Source organism: Typopeltis vanoorti, chromosome 10 (assembly GCF_054136105.1).
Source record: "Typopeltis vanoorti isolate ZY-2024b chromosome 10, IOZ_Tvanoo_1.0, whole genome shotgun sequence".
NCBI lineage: Eukaryota > Metazoa > Arthropoda > Arachnida > Uropygi > Thelyphonidae > Typopeltis > Typopeltis vanoorti.
This window is the reverse complement of record NC_143558.1, coordinates 42026738-42054529: the sequence shown is the minus strand read 5'-3', so window position 1 is coordinate 42054529 and position 27792 is coordinate 42026738. Positions and strand designations below refer to the sequence as shown.

At 36.3% G+C, this 27792-nt stretch overlaps 1 protein-coding gene across 5 annotated transcripts in view; it reads right to left on the bottom strand.

Annotated features, from left to right (window-relative positions):
* LOC150102365 (mitotic checkpoint serine/threonine-protein kinase BUB1 beta-like) overlaps positions 1-27792 on the bottom strand; it is a 386807-nt gene that overhangs the window by 341459 nt on the left and 17556 nt on the right. For all 5 annotated transcript variants that reach the window (XM_090399214.1, XM_090399217.1, XM_090399216.1 and 2 more), the window contains exon 2: positions 25688-25747. In XM_090399214.1, coding sequence (XP_090255340.1) covers positions 25688-25747 — 60 coding nt within the window. The remainder of the gene's footprint in view (positions 1-25687; positions 25748-27792) is intronic.

Sequence of the window (27792 nt, the reverse complement as noted above, 5' to 3'; positions counted from 1 at the left end):
AAGTATCTCCACTGCTCATGTAAGCAGGGTCATACTTCAAACTTCCATACAAGGCCTTCCAACTAGAGCCTTGTGCAAGGTGCACGAGGCTCTAGTTGGAGGGCCCAAAAAATTTAGTTTTTTCGGCCCTCCAACTAGAGCAAACAATGAGAAGAGGGCCCCAGAGCACTAGCGCCTTGAGAAAAGTAAGCACAGCCCTGCATGTACGTGTAGTATTGTCATCCATAAAAATGAATTCTTTGCCTATAGCACCATGGAACAATTGAACATGATGATGAGGTACTCCATTGCAATTTTGTTCACTAGTCATAGTCCCTTTTTCTAGCACTTGTAGCTCAGTTCATCCATTAAGCATCATGCCTCCCCACATCATTGTATCTATCCTTTTCAAGAACATTCTTGCAATGGTAAGCAGTACCACTTTCACACCTGATCAAGTGTTGTCTAGAATCAAAAACAAACTCATATTTAAAGAGTACATTGGTGTCTTATCCAATTTTTATGGGTACAACACCACTGAAAACATGCTCTATGATGAGCTGTGGATAAAGGGATGCAGATTAAAATCTTCAAGCATATAGGCCTACTTGTCACAGATGTCTTGCTGCAGATATCTGCATACCTGTGCTTGAACGAAGCCAACATGCAAGCTGACCTGCTGTGGTGCATTGATTACATGTTGCTGTTATAACCAAAAATCTGTCTTCATACTCCATGGTAGAGTGAGAGCAACTCTTAGCAAATGTCTGAAACACATTCCATTGGTTTGAAATGCTGCCCAGAGCCCAGTTACAATGCCATGTGAGATTCCAAACTCCCTGGCAATATCAGTAATTCTGTGGTCTTCAAAGCTTTCCAATAATTCTTCCCCACATGAAATCATCTAGATATCTTTGAGACATTACAAGACATCCAAATTTGCAACTTTGGAACTGATCAAGCCAGGGAATTTTGGAATTTTAGTAGACAGGAAATTGAAATTTGAGGGCCATATAGCAAAGACTGCAAATACAACTCAAAGGATAACTGCAATTCTGAAACAAAAATTGATATCTAAGGACAAGGAAGTAATTTTTATTCTATATAAAGTTTGATACAACCTCATCTGAATCCACTGTGCACTTGGTTTCCTGGTTTTTAAGGAGATGTGGATGGGGGGAGGGGTGGGAGAAGAGAATCCATAGGAGTGTGTTAAAGATGATATCGGGTGGAACGTACATTATAAGGAAAGAATGATACAGAAAAATTTCTGTAGAATGCAGAAATTAACAAAGAAGAGAAAGAGGAATAATATGATAGATTTTTCTCTCAGAGCATACATGATTGGAATAATGCCTCTGAGGGTGGTGAGTGCAGATAGTGTAAATGAATTCAAGATAAGGTATGACAGCTCATGTGGGTGATATATAATACAAATATAATATAATGCATAGTATAAATGCAAAGATTTGTCTATCATCTACATCTCATATTTTTTTAGATTTCATTTTAGATTTAAGATTCTGGGGTGGTTAAATATTTCGGTTTCACTGTTTAGTTTTTAAATTCCTTGCCATGCTTACATTTTTACATGATTAATCAGACATCTGTACTTTTTTCGGTATCACTCAGATATTTTTATGTTTACGTATTTTACATTTTGCAAATTTTGAATCCACATATAAACCTTAAACTTACAAATACTACTGCTTTTATTATTATTATTATAATTCATGGCCAAAAACTATTATTTTTCAACATTTTAAGACAAATTTTAATACTTGATAATATCAACTTTAATAGAGCATAATCTGTACATCCCTTGAGGGTATATGGCAGGAATTTGATGATGATAGAGCATAATATAGAGAAAAATAAAAACATCAAAAGATAGTACCTATAGCAAACAACAAGCCTTTGGGTGCAGATGTGTAAAATAAGAAGCTTTTTCGATTGGTTGCATTTATTATGGCTCATAACAGAAATTTTTCTGCTTTGGCCAGCCAAACAGTGAATCTTTTTAATCATTGGCCAAAGCCAAATATTTAAAAAACTTGCAGAATTCCAAAGCAAAACCAAACATTCGGCACATCCCTAGCCAGAACACTCAGTAGGGAAATACCTTGGTAATTCTCACATTGTTTTCTTTCCCTTTTTATAGATGAGTACTATAAGAACTTTACTCCAATTACTTGGAATTCAATTCCTGCCTTTCCACATTTCAAGTTTTTAATTCTTTCTTCTATGTGAAATTACTGATATACACATTCCTCATTGCATTCGTCTTGAATGTTTTCTCTCACCATGCTATCACTGCTCATTTTATTATCTTTCAATATGCTTTCTTCTTCTTTTCCTTGACTGTCTAACTGGGTGTACTCTACCAGTCACCTATTATACCATAGCCACATGTTTATTCCTGATTAATGCTATAACTAATTCTTATCCTGTATAACTACCACTTCTGAAACAAATATGATAACTAATTATGAATTAATGTGTTCATCAGTATATGATGATAATAAATTTAGTTTAATCCTTTATCCAAGTGTGAGCAAACAAAGTTTGTGCCTGAAAATATCTTCAGTACTGGAGTAAGGTAGTAACAACACCGGGCAACTCGTAGCAAAGGTGGACCAAGTAACATCACTCCTATCCCAGCATCTCCCATAATGCAAAACACATCTCTTGCAGATATGTATATATAATGTTATGCATTAAGGGAAGGGCCACTACCCAGACTAGTTTCGACCTTTATTGAGGTCTCTTCAGTGGGAGCCAGGCCCAGAAGGGGAGATACCTGGCAGAAGCAATAGCACGGTCATCTTTACCTATAGGAGTAGCCAAAAGGTGTGCCACCTTTTTATTAAATTACTCTGGATTTAGAGAAAGATGTTGAAAGTTTATTTTTCACTTGGTTAGACTATAATAAATTTAGTTTAATCCTTTATCCAAGTGTGAGCAAACAAAGTTTGCCCCTGAAAATATCTTCAGGACTGGGGTAAGGTAGTACAACGCCGAGCAACACGTAGCAAAGGTGGACCAAGCTAACATCACACCTATCCCAACATCTCCCATAATGCAAAACACATCTCCTTGCAGATATGTATATATAATGTTATGCATTAAGAGAAGTGCCACTACCCAGACTTTCAGTCGTACTAACTTATAAACTTTCAGTATATGATGAAAAAAATGTGTACATTTTATAAGTAATAAAAGACTGTTTTATTAATAATATTATTTTTCACTGTTTTTGCTTCTAACACTATATTTCTCAAATCACGTTTACTGAAAAAAGCAAATAATTTCTTTTCTGCCATTATAAGCAAAAGTTGAAACATTCACTATCAAAAAAAGCTCACTAAAATGAAACCCATAGATATAACTACATTATGTGTGTTTCTAATTTCTGATTAGTATCTCTGAAAAACTCCTGAATGAACAGAGCTAGTGATGGCATTTGGTCACTTTGATCCTGAGTGATGTGCCACACAAGTCCTCTCCAGGTGGTCCTGTTGTATGCTTTTCTGAACATTTCAACTCTGTAGCCCAGCAACATCATCCATCCATCTCAGTGAAGTCCCATCACTTCCTCTTGTTCCAGGAACTTTACCTTCTATTATTGTTTTGAGAAGTACTCCATTCTTTCAATGTGTCCAAAGTATTTCAGCTTTCTTCTGTCAATACCCTTAAGGGGTCTTCAAGTTCTACCAAGTCTTTGTAGCACACTTTTCAGTATGTGAAACCCTCAAGCCTTTTGTAACACCATCTCAAAAGCAGCTATCCTTTAACTATATTATTATTAACTACAACAGGCTTATTTACGTTTCCAAGTTTCACATCCATAAGTTGCTATTGAAAAAATAGCTGAATCCGAAATCTTTAGCTTTGTTCCTGTGAATAGAGACTGATCGTTCCAGATTTTCAGGTAAGGTACTTTTGACATACTTAATCTTCATCTAATGACTTCTGAACAGCAATCTTCACATTAATGATGAATTCCAGGTCCTTGAATTTGCTGACTTCCTCAATTACTTCTCTGTTAAGGTACACTTGTTTCTCAGGAGCTTCCCTGTATATATTTCCTTTGCTTTGAGAACCATTATCTGTCTTAATAGGGTTGACAAAAAAAAAAAAAAGTGTGACACAGTGGCAACTCGGAAAACAATTGAAAAACATTTAGGAATCAATATAATTAAATATTTTGGAAAAATAAATACTTCATTCTCAACTTCCTAAGTTTTAATATCTGCTATTAATGGTCAAATTCTGCTTATTTCATCAGTAAGAAATAAGCTAATTAGCACTGTTGGCAGCATATTTTAGGCTGCAGTGTTGAACTGATTACCTCCTGAGAAACAAGTGTACCTTAACAAATGACATTTTAATTACTAGAATTCCCCCATAGATGTGATAAGATTAACATAGGAAAAAAATTATGTATGACATAAAAAATGAAACAGAATCAACATTACATCAATAAAACAGAGGATTAAATCAAAACTCCTTTCCTGATTTTTTTAAACTCAAATTCTTACTAGTCACTCTCTTTACTCTCTTGTGCCCAGAACCAACATGAAAATACCACTATCAACAATATTACATATTATCAACATACTGTAGAAAGTTTTTCCCGCTTGGTTAGAAATTATATTCTTGTTTAATCCATTAGTCAAGTATAATCAAACAAAGTTTGAAAATGAACCTCACGATTAGACACTTATATAAAGGCTGATGACCTCACACGAACTACCTTAGTATCCCATAATGCAAAGCATACCTCCTTTCAGAAGTGTATATTGTTATACATTCATAGGAAGAGTCGCTATCGAGCCTGGTTTGAGGTGATCATATCTGCAGGAGCCAGAATCAGAAGATACTAAGGTTGAATTAATGCAGAAGTCATATTTTCTATAAAAATGTGTAGCACCCTTCGCATAATGCACATCAATACACACTTCTGAAAGGAAGTGTGCTTTGCATTATTGGACAATAAGACAATTGATGTGAAGTCATCTGTCTCTATATATAGTAGCCTAATTGTGAAGATAATTCACTTGCAAACTTTGCTTGGATAATGGATTAAACAAGAATACAATTTCTTGGCAAGTTTAATTTAACATACTATCAACAATATTACAACAATAACATAGCACTGGAACAGCACTGGCTAAACATCGAAAGGCTCTTGAATCCAGTGGTTTCAAGAGTAATGTAGTTTGTAGCCACATGCAGTGTTATTTCTAAATATTCAACGTTTTGATGATCTTATCTTTTTCAGAAATCAACTACAAACATAAGCTACTACAGTTAAAGGGTCCTTAACTACTTAAATAACTAATGAACCTTGTAATGGATATTCTATGTCTAAGTTAACAGCTGATTCTTGAAGAAGCTGATGACGGATCAGCTGTACCAGTTGAGTAGAAGAGTAGAAACAAAATTGCATGTAATCATGTCATTCTAAATGCTGACTAAAATTCTGACTTAAGTTTTTATCTGAACAAACTTTTTTTTTTACTAAGATTGATTTCCATTATTATTTGGAGCCAGTGAAATTAGATTAACAAGATATCATGTGATATTTACATTAATACACGAACTTTAACTTATTTCTAATTTCGACCTTAAACTGGAATGAGAAAGAAGACAGTTAAGAAACATTAAAAACAAAAAAAACTTCAGGTGCATGTATATATCAATGGTAATTGCACCTATATTTAGGGAGAACGGGTATGAAAAACCTCAAGAGCTATGAGCAGAAGCTAAGCTACTCAATAAGGCCTCACTAGATAGACAGGTGGAGAGATAGGTGCCAGACTAAGAGAGATACCCTGGTCTTTGCATAAGGCTGGTTACCTTATCAAGCAAAAAATTTCTATAACCCAGATGCTTTTTTGAATTTCCTATTGAAAAGAATAACATGTAAGAAAGTTTTAAAGCGAATAAAAGTTGAGCATCTCTCAGATGTGAACTGTAGACTAAAATACAGAAAGATTATTGAAGAAAAAATGAAAGAGTTTGAGAACAGGAACCAAACCTTGGAGATTCGGTGGCAAGATTTGAAGAAAACCCTGATTGCTTCAGCTACAGAGGCATGTGGCGAGGTTATCTGAAAGGATAGAAAAATCAGAACTCCATGGTGAACACAGGAAGTTAAAGAGGCAGTGAAGGAAAAGAAGAAAGCATATCAAAAGTTCCTGGCAAATAAGTCAGCTTGTGCTCTCAGAGAATACAGAGACAAATGTAAGAAAGCTAAACAGTGTGTAAAACTAGCTAAACAGAAGTCATGGGAGGACTTTGGTAAGAACATAGAAAATAAATATCAAGAAGGTGGCAAAATATTCTGGAGGTTGTTGAAGAAGCTTAGGAACAGAGGAAAGAGTGCTGTAAAAGGAGTTAGAGATGATAAAGGTGACGTGAAAACGGGAGAAAAAGACATCCTTGAAGTATGGAGTAATTACTTTGAAAAACTGCTAAATGAAACAAGCAGTGATGACAGCACAGTAATAAAAAACACTGACCAGGCATGCAGTCAGGAATACACATCCATACTTGAAGTAGAAAAAGCCATCAAAGGCTTGAAATGTGGAAAGGCAGCAGGAGTAGACGATATTCGACCAGAAATGCTGAAGAATGGTGGTATAAAAGTCTTACAGTGGCTGCACTGCAGAGTTCAGATTTCTTGGACAAAGGGACGAATTTCTGATTACTAGAGTAGAGCTCACATTGTACCCATATATAAAAAGGGGAAATAAAACTAAATGTGAGAATTACAGAGGTATATCCCTACTGAGTGTTCCTGGTAAGATATATGCAAGTATACTTGAGAAACGGTTGAGAAGAATTGCAGAAGAAAAGCTTGGTGAAGAACAAGCAGGATTCAGGTCAAATAGAGGCTGTCAGGATCAGATCTTCACTTTATGAGAAATAGTCTAGAAAGCGTGGGAATATATCAAAGATCTGTATTTAAGTTTTGTCGATTTGGAAAAAGCATATGACTAGGTGCCAAGAGAGAAGCTATTCACAATACGCTACAGTTATATGTTGTCAATGGGGCATTATATCAAGCAATACTTAGTTTTTATTTGAGTTGTAAGTCACCAGTTAGAATTGAAGGAAGTACAGGAAGATGGTTTAATGTTAAATCTGGTGTGAGACAAGGATGTACATTAACCCCTCTGTTATTCATTATCTATATGGATCACATTAAGAAGGAAAGTGGTATTAAGCATGATCTTTGTTTTATGCAGACGATGTTATACTTCTAAATAAATCCGCTACAAGTCTGCAAGATTCTCTGACTAAATTGAATAACTGTTGTCAAAGATATGGTATGAAGGTCAGCAATAAAAAGACAAAGACAATAAAAATAGGCAGAATCATTGAAAATGTCAACTTTGTTGTGAATGGAAAACCTGTGGAACAAGTAAAACATTTCAGCTACTTAGGCACAATTTTTACTGAAGATGGTAAATTAAATATAGAAATAGACAACAAAATCAACAAAGCTGGTATGGTAGGAAATCAATTGAATAAATTCATATGGAATAAGGGAGAAATCAGTAGGAACACTAAATTAGCTGTATACAAGACAGTGTTCAAACCAGTTATAACTTATGGATCTGAGAGCTGGGTCAGAAGTAAAACACTTGACCAAAGACTAGAGACCTCAGATATGAGAGTCCTGAGAAAGATTATAGGTGAACAGATGGCATCAATGGCAATATCATATGAAAAATGAGGATATTAGGAAAGAACTTGACATTGTAAGCATCCAGGAATGTGTTAGCAGAGCTAATGTCAGGTGGTATGGTCACTTAAACAGAATAGACGAGGAAAGATTGGCAAAACAAGTGTTCTCTGCCGGGTTGGCAGGAAAACGACTCAGAGGAAGACCAAGATATAGGTGGATTGATACGGTACAATGTGCCTTCGATGATAGAAATATAAGATCTGATAATGTTGGAGTCTTGACAAGTAACAGACTGATTTGGAGGAAAATTTAGATAGGAAGTTAGTAATGATGTAAATTTTTCATGAAGTACTATCATATCCTGCACACCCCTTGAGGGTACATGGCAGGAAATTGATGACGATGATGAGATGCTCTTACTAGAATATTCATCAGACAAAAACGGAAAAGGACCAGGGGGGAGGGGGGTAAAGGATATGATAGTACTACATAGAACTTTCATCATTACTAACTTTCTATCTATAATTATCCTCCAAATCAGTCTGTTACCTGTCAAGACTCCAACATTATTAGATCTAATATTTCTATCTTCTAAGGCACGTTTTACTGTATCAATCCACCTATATCTTGGTCTTCCTCTAGGTCGTTTTCTTACCAACCTGGCAGAGAACACTTGCTTTGCTAATCGTTTCTCTCCCATTCTGTTTAATGACCATAGCATCTGAGATTAGCTCTGCTAACGCATTCCTGGATACTGACAATTTCAAGTTCTTTCCTAATATCCTCGTTTTTTAATACGATATTGCCATTGATGCCATCTGTTCATGTCTCTGATCTTTCTGAGGACTCTCATATCTGCGGTCTCTAGTCTTTGATCAAGTGTTTTATTTCTAACTCACCTCTCAGATCCATAAGTTAAAATTGGTTTGAACACCGTCTTGTATACAGCTAATTTAGTGCTTCGACTAATTTCTCTTACTTATTCCATATAAATTTATTCAAATGACTTCCTACCATACCAGCTTTTTTGATTCTGTTGTCCATGTCCATATTTAATTTACCATCTTCACTAAAAATCTTGCCTAAGTAGCTGAAATGTTTTACTTGTTCTATAGGTTCTCCATTCATAATGCAGTTGATATTTTCAATGTTTCTGCCTATTTTCACTGTATTTGTCTTTTTAATGACAACCTTCATACCATATCTATTAAAACAGTTATTCAATTTACTAAGGGAATCTTGCAGACTTGTAGCGGATTTATTTAGAAGTATAACATCTTCCGCATTAAAGCAAAGAGCTGACATTAACATCTCCAATGTTGATATCAGGTTTAATACCACTTTCTTTCATAATGTGATCCATATAGATAACGAATAACAGAGGGGATAATGTACATCCTTGTATGACACGAGATTTAACATTAAACCACCTTCCTGTACTTCCTTCAATTCTAACCACTGACTTACAACTCAAATAAAGACTAAATATTGCTTGATATAATGCCCCACTGACACAAAATAACCAGGGCTGGAGGAAGCAGGCATGCAGGCGCCGATACGAAGGGGGCTCTGCCACAAGGGCACGGGTTCATAAGTTCATTTTTAAGAAACGAAATTTTTATCATAAAAACAAAAAATTCTTAGATGATCAATATTAAAATAAATAAGGCCAGATACACCAAATAAAAATTTTAAAAAAATTGTATATTGCTGCCTCTTTGATCAGCCGACTGTTTACAATTTTGTAGCGAGAGCAGGCTAAATGCTTGCCTGCAGATATTGTGTCTACTGCAGTCTATCTAAATGGTGAACTGTTTTTATTTGCAGAAACGAATTTTCTTACAAAACATTTGTTGCTAGTTAACCAGTCATATGGTACTCATCTCATTAGGCTACTGACAGTAGAGGAGTGTGAACTATTATTGCATCTCTGTGTCGTGTAGTGTAATAATTTGTGGGTATAAAATAGATATGAAATCAAAAATTTTAAAAAAAGTTATCTGGTGCACAAAATCGTAAGCATCATGATGTGAAAGAAGCAGATATTAAGAAACAAACTGGGGATGTTAATAAATTTGTTAAAATATTCTGATGTGGATTGTAACCAGCTCGATACATCAGAAATCAGAGTTAAAGAAGCGTGCACATCATCCAGTTTGCATGAAAGTACTATTGCAACTACTGAACCAGATAACAAGATGCATGATTTCAGTGAAAAACAGTTAGAAGATTTAGTTGTAGTTGACCACGAAACTAACACATTGTTAGTCTCTGTAAATTTAGAAGATCCAGGTGCATGGGGAAATATTGATGAAAAATTAAGAATTGTTTTAATTGAAATGGGGCCTGTTCAAAAGAAAAATACAATATCTCCCAGAGATACATATGGTTGTAAATTTGGCGACACGTATTATAATAGAAAAATGGAAAACAGGTAGCTTGTGCCACGAACATGGCTCATTTATTTCGAAACTTTAAATTCTGTTTTTTGCTTTTAGCTGTCCTACTTTGACCAAGCAAGCAGAACAGCAAATATCAGAATTTCAGAACACAAGGACTACATCCGGTTTCACCAATACAGCCACTCAGGTCTTGCTTACCATGTGCTGGATACCTGCCATAGAATACGGTGGAAGAAAGCCATGATAATACACCGTAGTAAATACAAATATGAAAGGCTTTTCGTGGAATCAGCTTCAGCCCTAAGAAACAATCCAAACCTCAACAAATTTGGCTGCATGAGACTGCCTCAAATATGGGAAACCTACATCAGAAGACCTTCAGCCCAATCGCCCAAGAATACCAACATTGCCTGCTATGGGGCACCATCAGGACTTTAGGAGAAACAATAGCTTCCTGCTTCTTCCTCATTTACTGTTTGTTGTGACTGCGTGCACGTGTTTTGTTCTTAAGTTTCTTAAAAATGGCAACGTGACGTTGCCGAAATATTGAAGTATATTAAAATTTATTTTAATGTATACCCTAGTTGACGTTGTAATTTCCTTCAATTAGTTAGTAAAAAATGCATAACCAACGTCTAAGCCTTTCCACGAGAATTACGATAATCCACGGAGATGATATTGCACGTAAAGCACGCCATTACGGTAAAATGAAGTTAAAGCTATCAAGACAACTGAATAGTCTCGCCTTCCTAAAACACTGCCGGGATAACCAGGTAATTCCTAAATGTGTGAAATTCAAGCACCGTTTCTCTTCGCAAAAGGCTCTTCTTATTTATAACCGTGCCAGCCAAGCCTTACTCAGGGAACAAATCGCCACGACTCGCCGTTTCCTGAATGATGCTAACTTAGCTATCCAGGCACTCGAAGATGACCTTTCAAGCAACTTAAGCCACAAAATTTGGTCTATTTTATACGACATCTCATGCACTGCAGCGGAGAAAGAATTTAAAAAAGTACGAGACTGACATATCAAGAAATTTGAAAATTTAAAAAAGAACTCAATCTCGAAACCAAAACTTCCTACCGAAACGGTAGTCAACCTTTTGTCATTTAGAGTGAAACCTGAAGCACTCGACGCCCTCGCAAATGGCCACAACTTCGCCATTGCACCCAGAAGAATACCTGCTGAAGATATTATGATTCAAATTGAATGTGGCATTCAACACCTTCCAAACCACGTCGCCAATGATATTAGATTGGATCTGACTTGTGTTCTGACCAAAGCTAAACCACCAAAAGCCAACATGCCCAGTAAGGAAATTAAATCTCTACTAGAATTAAAGAAAAACAAGAAAATAATAATCACCAAAGCTGATAAAGGGAATGCCACAGCATTGCTTAACCAAAAGGATTACACAGGTAAGCTGAAAGCTCTATTGTTAGATCGGGCTACTTACCTCCCTATCGAGTATAATCCCACCAACTCACAAATTAGAAAACTCCACAGGCTCCTTAAGAAGGTCACTTCTTGGCCTGTGGAAATCACTAACAAATTAAAACCATTTAACTCCATACCCCCCCCTCTGTATTTATGGACTCCCAAAAATACATAAGGGAAATGTGCCATTATATCCCGTAGTGGATCGCATTAATTCTCCCACATACAAATTAGCTAAACATTTGGCCAAAGCGCTCTCACACTATACTGGCAACACACCACACATAAAAAACTCAGCCCACTTCACAGCCAGCATAGAAAACCTTACACTCAAACACACTGACATAATGGTCAGTTTTGATGTCTCCTACTTATTCACAAATGTCCCACTCAAAGAATCTTTAGAACTAATCAAAGCTAAATTTCCTCCCGATATCACAGCCCTATTTCAGATCACTATGAACTCAGGCTATTTTGTCTGGCAAGGAAAATTCTACAAACAAATAGAGGGGACAGCCATGTGTTCTCCACTCTCCCCACCCTTGGCCAACTTTTATATTGAGACTTTTGAAGAGCAAGCCTTAAACTCTGCCCCACAAAAACCAACCATTTGGCTTCGCTATGTTGATGATGTGTTCGCTATTTGGCCACATAGCTCCGATGCACTCCTCTCCTTCCTAACACACTTAAACAACCAACACCCCAGAATCAAATTCACCCTGGAAGAAGAAAAAAAACAACTGCCTTCCTTTCTTAGACACACTAGTCACCCGCCAGCCTGATGGAACCTTGGTTTTCTCAGTCTATAGAAAACCCACCCATACAGGCAGATACATTCACCAACAATCCCATCACCCCTCCTCCCAACAATATGGAGTCATTAAGACACTACACAACAGGGCTAAACTTATCTGTTCCAATGACAATGCACTAACCACAGAACTAAACCACATTCTCAACACTTTTTCAGCCAATCGCTACCCCCCCCAAAAAAAATCCAAAAAATATTGAAACCAGTAAACCACAACCTCCCCCCCCACACACACACACAACAAGGATTACTCTAAATCCATCACCATACCCTATATCCGAGGCACCTTGGAAAAAATTACAAAAATTGTAAAAAAAGATGACTTAACTTCTTGTTACAGACCATATGAAAAATCGGCATCCCTTATCTGCTCTACTAAAGACCAACCTTTCCCCCCCCCTCCCAAGACCTACCTGGTGTATACTAGGTCCCTTGCAGCTGTAAGCTGTCCTACTTTGGCCAAGCAGGCAGGACAACAAATATCAGAATTTCAGAACACAAGGACTACATCCGGTTTCACCAATACAGCCACTCAGGTCTTGCTGACCATGTGCTGGATACCTGCCATAGAATACGGTGGAAGAAAGCCATGATAATACACCGTAGTAAATACAAATATGAAAGGCTTTTCGTGGAATCAGCTTCAGCCCTAAGAAACAATCCAAACCTCAACAAATTTGGCTGCATGAGACTGCCTCAAATATGGGAAACCTACATCAGAAGACCTTCAGCCCAATCGCCCAAGAATACCAACATTGTCTGCTAGGTGGCACCATCAGGACTTTAGAAGAAATAATAGCTTCCTGCTTCTTCCTCATTTCCTATTTGTTGTGCCTGTGTGCATGTGTCTTGTTCTTAAGTTTCTTGAAAATGGCAACGTGACATTGCCAAAATACTGAAGTATATTAAAATTTATTTTAATGTATATCCTAGTTGGCGTTGTAATATCCTTAAATTAGTTAGTAAAACAAGTTTTTTGCTTTTGTTGCAAACGTTTCGCACCTACTGAATCAAGTAGTCTTGTAGAATGTTATAACAATTGGAGAAATGTAAGTACAACTTCGCATAGACATGAGATTAGTTTAACTCGCATGGAAAATTTCTTAAAATGGAAGGAACTATATAAAAATTTAAAAAACAAAACTACTATTGATTGCCAGAATCAAAGCATGTATGAAATGGAAAAGAAACATTGGACGATTGTTTTAGAATGCTTGATTGAAACTATAAAATTCCTTGAGAGCCAAAATTTAGCTTTTCGCAGATCTGATAAATTTTATTAAAGGAATAACGGCACTTTTTTAAAATTAGGAGAATCTTTAGAATCTATCGAAAACTTAAAAATATTCTTACAAAAACATTCTTACAAATATTCTTACATCGATTGGATACAAATTTTAAAAAGTTCTAAAACGGCAAAAGGACTGAGTGAAGAGGTGGATGGAAAACGAGAATTTAAAACTGGTACGGAACTTCGACAAGGAAAGAAGACAACAATTTGACTACGAGCATCATGACGAAACACCACAATCGCCAGAAGATGAATTTAGAGTGAATGTGTTTTATACAGTTCTAGACATTGCAATGTGTTTGTTAATAGAACGTTTTGTACAACTAAAAACATATGATAATTTCAATTTCTTGTATTATTATTATTATTATTATTCGTGACACCTCCAAGGAGTCCAAAGCCTCATCACAGGAGGACACCTAGTGTACAACTCTCCATCTCCACCACTACCAAACAACCTCTACTACCGATCAACTACATCAGCACCATCCACCGCCCAACACCACCACAACAAGCATCTTTTGTCTGTAAATTGCGTGTGTTCTGAAGGGCCGATTTATCTGTATGGGGATGAAAAACCCGAGTTTCTGGGAGAAAATACCCTGTTACCTCGGTATGAGATCGGCTAACTCACCTTCAATTGAAAAAGCCCATATAAAGATTCCTCCCGTTACGAACGGGAATCGAACTCAGGCCTTTTCCAATCGAAGGGTGCCAAGTACCATCGTTCTGCCATTGCGCTACGGAGCTTACTTTTTAGTAAGATTTGTAGTATAGATTACTACAAATTAATAACGAAGAATTAAGAAAAAATTGTTATGATTTAGAGATTCTCTTGAACGACGCCGAAAATAAAGACGTAAATACAATAGAACTATATGACGAGTTATGTGCTTTCCAGGATATATTTCAGAAGGATAATTTAAATATTCAAAACCCTTTCGATATTCTTAATTTTATTGTGTCCAATAATTTATCTTTCCCTAAATTTTCAATTTTAAGAATACTATTAACCTTACCTGTTAGTGTAGTGAGCGGTAAACGTTCCTTTTTCAAGTTTAAATTGATTAAAACCTACTTAATACAAGTATGTCACAAAAAAAGGCTTGTTAGTTTGGCGTTAACCGCTATTGAAAATGATATGTGTGCGGAATTAGACGTTAAGACCATTATTTCTAATTTTGTGAATATGAAATCAAAAACCCTAAAATTTTAATTAAAAAAATTTCAAGTATATTTATGTAATTTAATTTACTAATGATATGAAGAGCCAAAGGCTTCAATTCGGCAACATGAAATTATTTAAGTGATATTACATCCCGTATTGTTTCATAGCCGAATAAGAAACTCAAAGAGTTTCATGCCAAATATAGAAATTATATAAAGTTTGGCGAGTTCAAGCGTAAGCAAATACCTGGATAGTCAACACTACATAATCCATATGGTAGTGCAACACCAGGGCAACTCATAGGATATGTAAGTTCTGTTCACTGCAAACTTGGTATTATCCAGGTCTACCTACTCACTGATGAGACCTCAATAAAGATTGAAACCGGTCTGGGTAGTGACCTTCTCTCATAATGTAGAATAATACAGCTCCTAGGAGCTGGGTTTCACATTATGGGTAAATACCAAGAAAAGTGATCAGAGCTTGCTCTACCCTTACTATGAGTTGCCCTCGTGTTGCACTATTCAGGTATTTGCTTATGCTTGGACTCGCCGAACTTTATATAGTTTCTATATTCGGCATGAAACTCCTGGAGTTTCTTATTCAGCTATGAAACAATATGGGATGTAATATCCCTTTACTTAAATAATTTAATTTATTTTCTGTTATTCTGTAAAGATGTTATTTTTTGAATACTTATATTAAATGTTCTAATTATTTCTGAATTCTTTTATTTTCTCATCTATCTTGAGTTACATTTATTTTCCTAAAAGATAGTTCCACTTATAAAAATTATTAAAAAATTTTACAAGTTACTAAAAATTTAGTAACTTGTAAAATGCACGAATTTTTAAAACTTTAGTTCAAATGAATTTTAACTTTAATTAAAATTCATTTTAATCTTGTTAGTGATTCAGATTGGTGAGAAGGCTTAATCACTGTATCATTATATTCAATGATTAAAGTGAGGTAGCTTTATCAAAATTTGTATCTGTTAGGTGACAAGAATGCAACAAATACCGATGCACGATGGAAAATGATGTTATTAATGTTGAATGTGTGGTAGTGGAAATAGAGGAGAATGAAATGAATATTAATAAAGCAACAGCACGCTTAAATGTTATTCTTCACAGAACGAAGAATGAAACTGAAAAATTGCAGAAGCAACAAGAGTTATGCAGGGCTACAAAAGAAAAGAAGCAGGTGATTCAAAGGAATAATAAAGACTGACCGAACAAACAAGAAAAACAAGTTCAAAGAAAATTATGTATGAAGAGCAAATTCAGTGAAACTTAGGCAATTAGTGTGGAAACAAGTGAGTGTGAGAATGACCAAGTGACAAATCTAGTCTCAAGCAAAAATACTAAATAGGGTAATCAATTCAGAAAGTACTAAAGTACGAAAGGATAAAAGGGTAATGCAGTTTCTATATGCTAATGCCAGAAGTATCAGTAACAAGAGAGGAGTTTTTGGCATTGGTTAATGCAATTTCCCCAAAAATTATAGGCATTAGTGAGACTTGGCTAACACCAGATGAGGTAGTTACAGGGATTGGATGTGAAGGGTTTAGTATTTTCAGGGAAGATAGAGAAGATAAGAAGGGGAAGAGTACTGCTGGTGATAGCAGACGAACTGCAACCAAAAAGAATAGGAGCCATCCTCCTGCCTGTCTACTAGGGATGGTGGTAAAAAGAGAGTTAAAGTTTAGAGGACATATTGCTAAGGTAGCCCATACTTGGCTACTGAAAAACACATTAACAAGTAGAGATAAAGAAGCTGTTATTCCTCTTTATAAGGCCTTGATACCCCTGCATCTGGATTACTATGCTAAAGTCTAGTCCCCTAGGTTTCTTGAGGATGAGGAAGTAGTGGAGAGTATTCAGAGGCCAGTGACCAAGATGGTGAATGGCCTGTGGAATGTTCCCTATGAGGATAAATTGAAGATGTGTGGATTGCAGAAGTTGGTTGGCAGAGGGATATGAGGGGATATGATAGAAACATTTAAGTTGATTAAAGAGTTTTATAAGATAGATGCAGGGGAAATGTTTCAGCAATTGAATAGAGGGACCAGAACAAAGGATCATCCCTGGAAGTTGAATCAAGGTGTGATCAGTAGGGGTAGATTTTTTACTTGGAGTTTTTACTAGATTTACTAAAGAACTAGATTTTTTACTTGGAGAATTGTGAATGAGTGGAATGAGGTGCAAGAGTCAGTTGCAAGTGCTTTGTCTATTCGGGTTGAAGGAGAGCTATGATAGATTGGGTCTCTCGCACAGAGTCTTTGGACTGCATGGGGGGTGCCTGCACATAATAATAATAAACGGAAAAATAGAATACAAAAGTACAAGTTTGTAAATGATCAAATCATAAGAGTTAAATTAAAAACAAATAGAAGCTACTTAAATATCATAGGAGTATATTATTATATTTACAGCTATTTTGCCTGCTTCTGTTTAGGAGTGCCCCTGATTAAATGTCATTGGCTTTTTTACTCACGGATTCTTAGGGCACTGTAGATGTATATTTACCAATAAATATATGTAGCATAAAGAAGAGAAATTTACACATACCTTTTTCTGGGTGTTGTGGCTTTAATTTTCTTTCTGCGATGTCCAACAAACTACTGTGTGTGTGGGGGGGGGGGGTAGCAATGTGGGAGAATTAAATAGAAATGGAAAAAACCCGGGTTTTTTGAATAATATATATATACAAATATATATCATAAGGGATGGGCGGGGCGTTTTTTTATATTTATATAGGGTGGGAAAGGGTGAAGGGGTTGAAAACAGCAACTGATTTTTAGAGGGGGGAATGGGGGTTGACGGGGTGCGGTCCTTTTCGACTATGCTTGGTCATCTTCTGAACACATGGAGGAAGTGGATGCTATGTCAGGTAGGTACTTCTGCTTTTGAAGTGTTTGTGTTACCGTCTATTGGTCGGGGTTGTGACCTCAATTTTATGTTGTGAAGCTTCCAAACCTCGGAGTTTATGTAGGGCCTGTGGACGCTGATGGAGTTCGTGTCACATTTTATGGCTATTGTTTCGGATTTCTAAGCATTGTTTCATTGTCTTGTCGGCCTACTATGATGGCCTTATCGATCTGCAGGATATGTTTTTGTTCAAGGGCATGAACAGCTATTTCTGTTTTTCCTGTGTTTTGTATTTGATTTTTCTTTTTGATGTTGCTTTGTTTTGTGTTTAAATGTTCTGGAATAGGGATGTTACAATCATGGAGGTGTTCTTGTGGTCTTGCCCATAAAGACCTGATGGTGGAACCCGTGTAGGTGATATCAGTCTTTTTGGCAGGGAAATTTATAGACTACATTGTGATGTTCAAATATTTCTTTTTGTGTGTGAGATTTAGTGGGTTTTAGGAGATTTGCCAATTTTTGGTTTGTGGTGAATACCAGTTTGTAGTCAGTATGTTTGAAGATGTATTTATAGGCTTTGTATGTGTTTTGGGTGTATGGTAGTTTGATAATTTTTTGTGTTGGGAAGTTTGTTATAATACTTGGGTTGTTTTGGCGGTTTCTGGCCGTCTTGATTGCGTAATTTATTACTTGTATAGGATAGTTGTGATTTTAAGATCTGTGTTAGTTTTTTATTTCTGCGTTTAGATTACTCCGATTGGTTGAAAATTTGTATGCAATTATGAATTGTGCTAAGATGACCAATTTTTTAACGGAATATGGATGGTATGAGTGGAAATGGAGGTAGTTTCCGATATGCGAGGGTTTGTAGTATACTTTCGTAGCTATTTTGTTGTATGTTCTGATTAATGTCAAGTTTAAGAAATTGATGGATTTGTTCTGTTCGGTTGCTATGGTGAATTTTAGTCTGTTGCCGTAACTGTTTACGGGCGCTTATAAGGTGGTGATGTGTATAGGATTTCCAATGCACAGAATATTGTTTTGTGTTTAATCTTTCATCTTTTGTGTTTAATGTTTCATCTTTCATCACCTTTTATGGCAGATATGTGTTCCACATATCTGCCATAAAAGGTGATGAAAGATGAAAATGGCCAAAAACCACCAAAACAACCCAAGTACCATAACAAACTTCCCAACACAAAAAATTATCAAACTACCATACACCCAAAACACATACAAAGCCTATAAATACATCTTCAAACATACTGACTACAAACTGGTATTCACCACAAACCAAAAATTGGCAAATCTCCTAAAACCCACTAAATCTCCCACACAAAAAGAAATATTTGAACACCACAACGTAGTCAATAAATTTCCCTGCCAAAAAGACTGTGATATCACCTACACAGGTTCCACGATCAGGTCTTTATGGGCAAGACTACAAGAACACTTCTGCGATTGTAACATCCCTATTCCAGAACATTTAAACACTAAAAAATGCAACATCAAAAAGAAAAATCTAATACAAAACACAGGAAAAACGGAAATAGCTGTTCACGCCCTTGAACAAAAACATACCCCGCAGATCGACAAGGCCATCATAGTAGACAAATAAGATAATGAAACAATGCTTAGAATATTGGAAACAATAGCCATAAAATGTGATGAACTCTACAACGTCCACAGGACCTACATAATCTCCGAGGTTTTGAAGCTTCACAACATAAAATTGAGGTCACAACCCAACCAATAGACGGTAACACAAACACTTCAAAAGCAGAAGCACCTACCCGACCTGACATAGCATCCACTTCCTCCATGTGTTCAGAAGACGACCAAGCATAGTCGAAACAGACCACACCCCATCAATCTCCATTCCCCCCATCTAAAAATCAGTTTTCAACCCCTTCACCTTTTCCCACCCTATATAAATATAAAAAAACGCTCCACCCATCCCTAATAATATATATGTATATACGTAGGCTGTTCAATAAGTAATAAGACTATATTTATACAGAAAACAGATTACCTTTAATCGTCATCATTTACATGGTTTTTTTTGAAGTAACTACTGTGAGACGCAATGCATTTGTCCCAACGTTGCGTCCACTTCTTAAACACATGTGAGAGTCCGTTTTTTGAGAGTTCTTTCAAAACCGCCTCTGCAGCTTTTACACATGCTTTGTTGCTTTCGAAATGGCGGCCTCTTAGTGGTTTCTTGAGCTGAGGAAACAGCCAGAAATCGCACGGTGCGAGATCAGGACTGTATGGAGGTGTGGTAGGATATCTATGTTGTTCTTCTGCAAGATGTCCACTACACAACCAGCAATATGTGGCCTTGCATTATCGTGGTGCAATAAGAAGCCATTCTTCAGCAATGTATGCTTCCTTTTGACGTGCTTGATGATAATCGCTGCTGTGTTGATTGTTGTCTCTGTGATGGATGTTGAAAGTCTTCCCTCACGTTTAAAATCTTCCACATTTTGCCTTCCTTCCTTAAAAGTTTTATGCCAGCGAAAAACACTTGCCCTCGACATTGCTTCATCGTGGAAAGCTTCGTGTATCATGTTAAAAGTGTCCGATGCAGATTTTTGCAAACGAACACAAAATTTAATCGCATAACGCTGTTCCAAGGATGCTTCCCTTTCGAAGACTGGTCGCACCTCGTAGGTGCGCCGATGAGCACTTGCATTTAGTCACATGACACTCTGGCACATCAGCTCGTATACGCCATCTATCAACCTCTTTTGTTAATACAGACAGCAACATTTCTTTATTCCACAGAAATTAATATTGTGATGAGTGGTTTTGCCACAGTAAAATCAGTCTGATTACTTATTGAACAGCCCACGTATATATTATTCAATAAAATCCGGGTTTTTTTCATTTCTATTTAATTTTCCCACACTGCCTACCCCCCCCCCCCCCCACACACACGCAGTAGTTTGGACATCGCCGAAAGAAGAAAAGCCACAACACCCAGAAAAAGGTATGTGTAAATTTCTCTTCCTTTATGCTACCTATATTTATTGGTAAATATACATCTACAATGCCCTAAGAATCTGTGAGTAAAAAAGCCAATGACATTTAAACAGGAGCACTCCTAAACAGAAGCAGGTAAAATAACCATAAATATAATAGTTTGTTAAGAGGAGTAACATGGGAGTTTTCCCAGAAATAATATCCATAGGAGTATATGCTCCTGAAAAAGGTAGAAAAGAGGACTCTGAACAATTTTATAAAGAACTACAAAAACAGTTAAATGTAATAAAAATGATTATATATTAATAGCAGGAGATCTTAATGTAGAATTGGAAATAATCGAATCCAAAAATGTCTTAGGAAAATATGGAGAACTTTGCATGATAACAATGGTCAAGAATTATTAGATTTTCAATGATTTTAAAATAATTTTTTTTTTTTCAAAAAAAGAAAAATAAAATAAACATACATAGAATTGCAGAGGAACAAAATCTATAATTGATTGTATCATTACTAATCAGAAACACCATGTGTAAGAGATGTACATGTTTACATAGGAAAGTAAATTATGAAGCAATGGCATGGAAGATTTGTGAGAATACAAATTATTTCTATAAATCGAAGTAAGAGCAATTAAAAGTACTAATACAGTCTGTAATGAGTTCACTTCCAGTGACTACTAAATGTGCTCTTTACTGTTATTTTCCCCCATGGAAATAGGTTTTCTTTTCTTGAGGAGAATGAATATAATAAAATAGAATAGAATGAGGAGAATGCTACATGACAAGCTGATGTTTGAGGTGGCTTGAATAGGTTTACTTATCAAGTTAGTGGAATGGATTAGCAATCTGCTATCTAACAGATTAAAAACTTCAGTATTATTAGATAGCAAATCGTTACAAGTGGAGTTCAGAGGAATTAACACTGGTGTTATTATTCCATCTTTACATCAAAATGGAGAAACCTCAACTTGCCTCTTCTTCCTTTTTCTTTTCATCTGTCTCATTTCCTGGACTGAAATTGATGCTATTATGCTATAGGTTCTTTAATATCGGTTCTGTTAAGGGGTGATATTAAAGCACTGGCTCACTTTTGAGAGGATTTGAATAAGCTGGGAAATGGGAGTGAATAAATGGTGATACCATATATATATATATATATATATATATATATGTTAAAGATACCAAGTAATTTTAAACCTGGTTTTACTCCATTTCCCAAGTAAACAAACAGACTAAAAGTCAAGTTTGCGCCTGCAATTGATGCAAGTCTAACTGATCTCACAGGTAGTGCAGGACCAGGGCAACTCGTGGCAAAGGTGGAACAAGCTCCGATCACTAATCTTAATATTTACCCTTAATGCCAAAACACATCTCCAAGAAGGGGATGTATGATGTTTTGTATTAAAGGCAAGGGGCCACTACCCAGACCGGTTTCGACCTTTATTGAGGTCTCGTCAGTGGGAGCTAGGCTAGAAATACCAAGATTTAGTCATACTGAGCTTGTAAGTATTTCGCCAAAACAAGTTACCATAAGGTGTATTAACCTTATTAAATAAAAATCTCTGGAGGAGATATAAATGTAGGAAGTATTTTTACCTTGGGTATAAATATGTTAAAGATACCAAGTAATTTTAAACCTGGTTTTACTCCATTTCCCAAGTAAACAAACAGACTAAAAGTCAAGTTTGCGCCTGCAATTGATGCAAGTCTAACTGATCCCACAGGTAGTGCAGGACCAGGGCAACTCGTGGCAAAGGTGGAACAAGCTCCGATCACTAATCTTAATATTTACCCTACTTCCTACATTTATATCTCCTCCAGAGATTTTTATTTAATAAGGTTAATACACCTTATGGTAACTTGTTTTGGCGAAATACTTACAAGCTCAGTATGACTAAATCTTGGTATTTCTAGCCTAGCTCCCACTGACGAGACCTCAATAAAGGTCGAAACCGGTCTGGGTAGTGGCCCCTTGCCTTTAATACAAAACATCATACATCCCCTTCTTGGAGATGTGTTTTGGCATTAAGGGTAAATATTAAGATTAGTGATCGGAGCTTGTTCCACCTTTGCCACGAGTTGCCCTGGTCCTGCACTACCTGTGGGATCAGTTAGACTTGCATCAATTGCAGGCGCAAACTTGACTTTTAGTCTGTTTGTTTACTTGGGAAATGGAGTAAAACCAGGTTTAAAATTACTTGGTATCTTTAACATATTTATACCCAAGGTAAAAATACTTCCTACATTTATATCTCCTCCAGAGATTTTTATTTAATAAGGTTAATACACCTTATGGTAACTTGTTTTGGCGAAATACTTACAAGCTCAGTATGACTAAATCTTGGTATTTCTAGCCTAGCTCCCACTGACGAGACCTCAATAAAGGTCGAAACCGGTCTGGGTAGTGGCCCCTTGCCTTTAATACAAAACATCATACATCCCCTTCTTGGAGATGTGTTTTGGCATTAAGGGTAAATATTAAGATTAGTGATCGGAGCTTGTTCCACCTTTGCCACGAGTTGCCCTGGTCCTGCACTACCTGTGGGATCAGTTAGACTTGCATCAATTGCAGGCGCAAACTTGACTTTTAGTCTGTTTGTTTACTTGGGAAATGGAGTAAAACCAGGTTTAAAATTACTTGGTATCTTTAACATATTTATACCCAAGGTAAAAATACTTCCTACATATATATATATATATCAAAGTATAGTATTAAACTCTAGAATCTACAGAAAGAAGCCAAAAGAAGGTTATGTATTTCAGGTAGCAAGGGAGTGAAGGAGTGAAGTGAGTGCAAGTACAGGGAACATACTGCAAATGTGAAGGCAACCCACAGAATATCTGAAGTAGTGAGAAAGACAATGAGCAAGAACCATAGAGCTGAAGACGTGGTTCCACTGGTATAATCTTGATCAAACTACACCTGTGCACAGATTTGGTCTGTACCAGGATTTTGAGGGACTAAGGAAACTTCGAGGAATACAGAAGCAGGTAATCAAAGTGATATTGGGACTGTGAAACAGACTATGAAGGAAGAATGAGAACATGGTGGGTTGGCTGAGTGGTTAATGTACTTACTCAACAACAAACAGGCTGTGAATTCATATCCCACCATGATCAGACTTTAAAATAAAATAAATCAAACTTTAACTGGGCACAAATTATGCTAACTGTTTAAAAAATAATAAGCTCAAGCTACTCAAAATTTGCATATTGTAAAGTACATATTACTTCTTTTGACTGCTTCTAATAAAAGTTACTTGACATTCTCTTTTCTTTAGAAGTAAAAATATCTTTATCCTATTGAAAAGAAAAAAAATAAAATGCCAATCATTCTTTCTTTTATGAAATGACCAAAAGCTATCAAAAATATGAAGTTCTCATACCTAATACAGTAAAACCCCAAAGTTACGCGGTAGGTGGGACCAACAAAAAGCGCGCAAGTCAAATTCGCATAACTCGGGGTATAATTTTGCATGTAATTTATATATACAAACATACAATTGGGGCCAAAGGTTTACAATTTTTTAAGAAATATAATCATAATTGTAGTTTTTCATACATAAAAAAAAAAGAAAGTTATTTTGATGTCGATGGTTTCATAAAATCTAATAGATTCGTCTGAGGGATAATGTCTTTTTCTTGTCACGCCAAGTTTCTTCATAGCAAGCTAATGATTTTTTTTATTCCTTGCCTTGTGGCTACAATTCGTTCCTCGTTAGAATCTATGTCCTCCAAAATCTGTAAACCTTTCTTTTATGATTGTTCTTACTGTGGATTCCTGTAGATCGAACTTCTTTGCTAGCTTACAAATTTTCATTCTGCCTTCAAAATCCTTAATAATGTTGAGTTTTGTTTCCAAAGTCAACGTTTTTCTTTTCTTGCGAGCTTTAGAAGAATCAGACTTGCTTCTTTTGGATGACATTATTATTTTTTATGTGATAAAATTTTTATCAAGAACATAACATTAAACAATTACAACGTTTGTAGACTATAAAAATCGTGTATGAATGGAGACCGCACAAAACATGTCAGTGCTTGTTCACAGCATGTGCGATACTGACGAATGAAGCCAGCGCCTCAAAGATACTAGTGGCGAGACGTGATGCGGGACAGAAATATGTACATATAAAAAACCGCATAACTCCGGATTCGCATAAGTCGGGGTATAGTTCGCCCACCGTTTGTAGATCCCTGCTTCGCATGTTTCCAAGAATAGTCGATTCGTGCTGAAGGGGAGAAAGAAATGAAGGACGTCCAAATTGGTCGCCAACACGCGAAATTACCTGCTTTATAGGTAAAATTTTCCAACTGTTATACAAGCAACATAGTTAACTACAATAATCATAAAAGAGAAGTTAATTTTCCGACTGGTAATAATAAACAACTCATCTCACAATACGGACTGATTACCCTATTATCGGAATGGGTTCTCCTTTTTCTGAGATGTGCAGAAGTGTCGAGGGACCTCTAATGGCGAACTATGTGACTGTATATTGTTTTAAGAAATTCATGAAAACAATTGCAGATTTCTAAATTTTAATAAAAATAAAAAAAACAAAAAGAAAAGGGGGGGGGAATGTTCAACCTTGTATTTGTAAAATTCAAAATGCTCAAATTTTACAAATTTCTTTAAGCCACATTAACCTTATTAACTCCTTCAAGATTCACAACTTTTTTCTTCCTTCTATATGAAGTACTGGGAAAAATGAACTGATCTGAGATTTAGAAAGTGTTAGGAGATAAGCATAAGAGAAGTAATATTTCAAACAAAAAGAATATTAACATGCCTTCTTAAAGAAGTGTATCAGCTTTACTGAAGAACCTCTGGAATGCTGTTGAAAAAAAATTATATTTATCTTTAAGCATATGAAGAATGTTATAAAAACATCTGTTTACAACAATTATTATGCTCATTTTGCAACAAAAACAGTGTTATAAAAAACAAAATGTGTTTCTTTAAAACTCCATCTTAGAACCATATCAACATTATAACTGAAGGTAAAATACATTTATCATTAATGAAAGTGTTGAAATATTACCTGTGCCACACCTCCAAAGGATCACCTCCTGAATAAGTTCTCAGTTCAGTCTCAAAAGTCCTTAAAAAAATGAACACAAGTTAAACATATATTCAAAATATTCCAAATCATGCAAAATTCAATACTGTTATAATTATATAGCAAATAAAACACATTAATGTTATTAAAAATAATATTTCATAAGCACAGCTAACAGCATTTTGTGACTGATTTACTCATCAATATACAAAGAAAATTTGTATGTTGATGAGTAACCCCCCCCATCACAACTATTCATAATTGCTACAAGCCATCATTTTTGCTCTCTTGAATTTTTTTTTTTTTTTTTTTTTTTTTTTTGAATTAGGCATATTTCCCTTGCGTCACCAGATATTAAATACCTAATAAAAGCTTCCTTTAACATAATTTGAGATAGTGATATTTTGATATGTCTTGCCCCACTTAAGTAACATTCATCTGCTACATTTATCGGTCTCCAAACTCTGAAAACCACAAAGACATTTTCACCTTCCTCTCCTTAAAACTTGACCATCTATAATCCAGCTATCCAAACTGCAAAGTCATCTTCCTAGGTGACCTGAATGTCCACAACTCCAAATGGCTCCCCTTATCCAACTACAGATCAAGCTGGATGTGATGCGGAAGTTTCTACTATGAGCAACAATCTAACGCAAATTGTGCAGCTACCTTCCTGAATTCCAGATAATCCCCTCCACTCTCCTAATACCCTTGATTTTTTTTTTTAAAACCAGTTCTCCTTCCTGACACACTGCAGAAGTTACCTTTTCTCTTGGAAACTCAGACCACAACCTAGTGCAAGTTTCCAGTCTCACAGAACACCCCTCCTCTGACCACAGTCAGCCTTGTGTCCTCTGACATTACAACAGTACAAAGTAGGATGAAATATGGAACTACTACTCTTCTTACCCAAGGCATGACTATTGCTTCCAATCTTCTGATCCAGACAACTGCACTGAACAAGTCACAGAAATCATCCTCAGTGGTATGAAGGCAATCATCCCTCATCCCATCCAAAATTCTCATCTACTTTAGAAGCCCTGGTTCAACAGAAGATGTATGAAAGCAGTCAAAGAAAAAAAAAAACTCAACTTACTGCAGGTGGCTTGCATGAAGAACCTAAGCTTTATACTCAGCATATGCAGGAGCACACAATAAATGTAAATCAACTATCTGCAAATCCAAATCCAACTTCATAAAAATCACTAGCAGAAAACTTGTCTGTTGTCCAAATGGTAGCCACGCCTTCTGTCCCTTACAAAAGCCATCAGATGCCACTTCTGCTCACCTGTGCTCCTCCCTCTCTCTCTCTCCCATCCAGATGGCACCACTGTTACAGCACCAAAAGAAAAAGCTGACCTCCTAGCACCTGACGCCTGCATAGACAATGAAAGCAAATCACCTCCTTCCATACCAGCAACTGAGCACTGTATGCCTCCTGTGGTCTTTTGGCAGAAAGACAAGAATATTAAACAACCTGAACACTACAAAGTTGTCTGGTGCTGATGGCATATTTCCTATTATACTCAAACTTTGAGCTCCAGAGCTAACACCTGTCATCTATCATCTCTCCTATACTCAGCTGGCACCTATCCCATCGCATGGAAACTAACATATATCCAATCCATTCAAAAAAAAAAAAAGTAAGACAAAGTCTACCATCCAACTACCATCACTTCAATCCTCTCCAAAATATAATGGAGAAAGTTCATAATAAATTTAGTTTAATCCTTTATCCAAGTGTGAGCAAACAAAGTTTGCACCTGAAAGTATCTTCAGGACTGGGGTAAGGTGGTAAAACACTGGGCAACTTGTTGCAAAGGTGGAGCAAGATCACAACACTCCTATCTCAGTATCTCCCATAATGCAAAACACATCTCCTTGCAGATATGTATAATGTTATGCATTAAGGGGAGGGCCACTACCCAGACTAGTTTCGACCTTTATTTAGGTCTCTTCAGTGGGAGCCAGGCCCGAGTGGAGATACCAGGCAAGGTCATCTCTACCTATAGGAGTTGCCAAACAGCATGCCACCTTTTTATTAAATTACTCTGGATTTAGAGAAAGATGTTGGAAGTTTATTTTTC